General features: G+C 31.5%; 1 protein-coding gene across 1 annotated transcript; it reads right to left on the bottom strand.

Annotated features, from left to right (window-relative positions):
- Positions 1 to 262: 262 nt before the first annotated feature.
- On the bottom strand, positions 263 to 613 carry LOC111036597. The gene has a single exon (XM_022318671.1). The coding sequence runs from the start codon at positions 611 to 613 to the stop codon at positions 263 to 265; it is 351 nt and encodes a 116-aa protein (XP_022174363.1).
- Positions 614 to 4,052: the final 3,439 nt, after the last annotated feature.

The raw sequence follows: 4,052 nt of genomic DNA, 5'->3' as shown, positions 1-4,052 counted from the left end.
TTTTTTCCACCCATGTGCTTTTTCAGGGAAATGAACAAATGGTAATATGAAGGAGCCAGGTCGGGGGAACGGGGGTTTTTCAAAACATCCAATCCAAATGAGTCCAACAATTGCTTCGTGACATTGGCCGTGTGGAGTCTTGTCGTGCAGCAGGCAGACTCCGCTTGTTAACAGACCCTTTTTTTTATTTTGAATAGCTCTCCTCAATTGTTTTAGAGTCTCAGAATACCTTGCTGCGTTGATGGTTTACCCCTGAGGTCAATCAAAATGATGCCTCTGTGGTCCTAAAACACTGAGCCATGATGTTTGTGGCTGAAACGGTGGTTTGGTACTTTTTGGTTGAGGGTGAAGTGGTGTGACGCCACTGTTCGGACTGTCTCTTGGTTTCAGGTGTATAGTTTGCAACCCAAGTTTCATCTCCAGTAACAATAGACTTGAGAAAATTATCACTGTCTAGTTCATAGCGTTCCGAAAACTCTCTGGAGGCTTGCACTCGATTCAACATGTGTTGTTCAGTAAGCTGTTTTTGGACCCATCTTGCGCACAGCTTATGAAATAAAAGTTTTTCTGTGATTGTTTCGTGGAGCAGAGATCTCGACAGTTGCGGAAACATTGCAGAAATTTTAGCCAAAGTCAATCTGCGATCGTCTCGGACCGCATTCTCGACTTTTTTCACAATATCGTCAGTCAAAATCAGCGGTCTCCCACTCCTCAGATCGTAATACCAGGATCTGTAGAATTATTAAATAATTTGGGAAACAATATGTCTGGGTAGTGGGGCTGGGCCTTTAGGTCCTCAATCAATGGATCCGTCCCTGGGTTCGTCATAATGTTGGAACTTGTTGCCAATTTTAAATGACGATACGATTACAACATCTTGCCGAACCTCAGGAATAATGAATTCAAGGTCAACTGAAATATTTTCCAGTGAACAATGGGATTTTGGTAACTGTCACTTCTGTTATGTTCTATATAATTAGGTATTAATGACTAAGAATTGATTATTATCATATTATATCGTTGTGAGTGCAGGCTACATTATTTTATAAATATACTGTGTAACCAACATATTATCAGCATTACCTGTGACGTCAGCCGTGGGCCGAGATGACTTGTGGAAGATGTTTAGAATCATTTTAATCAAATTTCAAATAATATTATTAGTTGCCCATAGGTAACTTACATAATATTTTTCACAATTGTTTTTCAAACTTAAATATTTCCACATAGACGACGAATATTCTCTATTTATGTTTTTGCGATGAATATTTCTTTATTATGTATGTGTTCCAAGTATTGTAAGTTTGTAGAATAGCTTTTATGTATAAAACAATTTTCTAATAAATACGTTTTATGTACCTAATCCATATTCCGGTTTGATCTTAGTATATATTGGAAGCGTTTCAATACAGCTCAACTATTAGGATTTAGAAAATATTAGAATAAACTCTCGGAAAACCGAAACCATGTAAGTCTGTGAGCAGCCGATGTAAAAAAATATTACTTTTAATATGTCATAGTATGTTCGCATACAAATATTCATTAATTATATAATTACTTGCATAATATTTATAAATTATTTGGTATGGTATCCTGACAGTCGAGCAAAAGAAAAATAGCTAACTTAAATGCGTGAATGAAAAAGAGCGAATAAAAGTATGAGCGAAAATCCATCATTTACGTTTTCGTCTTTAAATATTTTTTACTGGCTGTATACTTAACGATGTGAAACTGTAGTAAAACAATTTAGGATTCGATAAATAGAGAATAAAGATGTCAAATATTGGCGATGTATAGTCAAACTATGTAATGTTTGAATTTAAAATACGAAGAAATTATGAACTTAACTAATAACTATAGTGAAATTACTATGAATAAACATATGCCCATTTAGGTGTAGACACAAATAAAAGAATCAAGTCAAGTCTTAACTTTAGTATCCATGGAAATAAAAATAATTTCAACATAATATGTATTCTGTGAGTTGTATATCACATACATAACTTTAAGTTACTTCAATGAGTAAGAAAAAATTTTGAGTTCTCAAGGTTCGAGTTATCAAGAACCTACTGAAATTATACAGGTATATCAAAGTTAATAACTGACAAAGTTCATGAGTATTCAATACTGATAATCATTGAAATACGTGGGGTGCTCGACTTCCAGACTCACAATACGGTCAGTAAAATTTTTCCTTCCGTAATTATAGTGCTACTGCTAAGGGTGGTAATAACAAAAGGAACTTAGTACTTTGGTGAATGAGAATGAACTTTGAAGTTAACTTGTGAGATCTAAGAGTGAGTATAAATATATTCAAAGAATCAAATCTTTTAGGAATACTAGATTAGACGTAAATATCAAATCGACTATCAGCTAAAAAGGCAAAGCTGAACTGGATAGTATTTACTCCTGGAATTTATTGAACAAATAATATTATATAATTCGATTTTTGTGAGTGGTTTTTCTCTTATCTGTGTAAAATACTATCTACTTATTTAATATGTGGCAAAAAATTATATGATCTAGTAAAACCAAAAACATTAAATTTAATGAAAATACAATTATAGTATAATAATATTATAATAATCGTGCATTACATCTTATCACATATTTTATTATTTTTAATTTCGGTCGATTTTGTAAAAGCTAAAAAAACCACGAACAGTTTAAAATTAGGGACAACTTTATTTGTTCTATTTACAAATAACGAAAAGAGCAATTGGTGATAATAGCTTTCCCCGATGAATAACAACCTGGTCACTAACAGCTCAGGCACGTAGCTAAGGGGACCAGAGTGTGCCTGGCCCACCCTAATATGTGTCCGTCCGCAGGCCGGCACCCCTACGGTGTTCACAGGGGCCCATTATTATACGGTGGCTTTTAATTTTAATCAAATACCGTCAAACATTGGCCCACCTAGTGAATATTTTCTGATTACGTGTATGGATTAAAACCAAAACAGGTCCATAATTCATGACACAAGTCTTATTGCTACCTAAATCCCAAACCATGAACACAACGGTGACTGATCTTTAGTGTGGATGAAACATTTTAAAGTCCATAGTACGGCTAAAGAGTAACCATAAAGGATAAAAGCGAACAGCTTTAATCTCTGTAATACATCAAACAGTCCTTGATAATTCATCAGAACCAATGTATTTACAATTTTTAATTTTTTTTTATGAATTAATAGTTAGCGTGTGTCATTCTAAAAATTATTTATACACAAGTGCAAATAATAAAAATAGTTGTGTGTGCCATGATCTTATAAACAAAATTCAAAAATTTCTAAAGGTCAAAAAAACAATTTGTTTTATTATGTGCTGATATTATTATAAAACTGATTTAAAGTTCAATGTAACGTGAATAAGCTTTTAAGCTATTGTTTTAATCCCATTTTTTTTGTTTTTTGCAAACAATATTATGTAATTATAAAGTACTCCGAAAATATAATTCAACAAAAATTATTTTTAAATACCTATACATACTAAAAAAAAAATTTTTATTTGATTAAAATAAAATCGTAAATATTGGCAATAACTAATAACTTAACTCACGAAGAACCTTATATTAAATTATCAAGCTTTTTGACCCAATAAACATCTTCTTCGCGGTATATTAGAAAAAAACTAATAACAATTTCATATTTCAAATGCCTAAAGGTTGTTCAACATTTGTTAAAATATTTTGAATTTATAATCATGTACATAAAATGATAGATAGTATAAACATTTAGTAAAAATGTCATGTAACTACGGTTATTCATTTTTGAGCTATACCAAAAAATATATTTTGACGAAATCTATTGTTGCATTAAAATTATAATTTTCTTTAACTAGATCCAATTTTCAGAAATCATAATCAAAGTTGAAAATCGAAATCAATTTATTCTTTTTTCGTGTCCACCAGCACAAATAAACACAAATAATTATTTATTGTATACAATCAGTACATTCATATCTCTACTCAGAATCTTAAATGATTACAAACTCATTATTTATCGAAATTCACTGCATACAATTTTATTCATAAAATAAATATAACATCATGGA

This window comes from Myzus persicae, unplaced genomic scaffold, assembly GCF_001856785.1.
Source record: "Myzus persicae strain clone G006 unplaced genomic scaffold, MPER_G0061.0, whole genome shotgun sequence".
Lineage (NCBI taxonomy): Eukaryota > Metazoa > Arthropoda > Insecta > Hemiptera > Aphididae > Myzus > Myzus persicae.
Note: the sequence above shows the minus strand (reverse complement) of the source record. Positions and strands in the feature narration are given on the sequence as shown.

Excerpts from the sequence above, each read along its gene's own strand:
- LOC111036597 (XM_022318671.1), bottom strand. The coding sequence starts at position 613 with ATGTTTCCGCAACTGTCGAGATCTCTGCTCCACGAAACAATCACAGAA.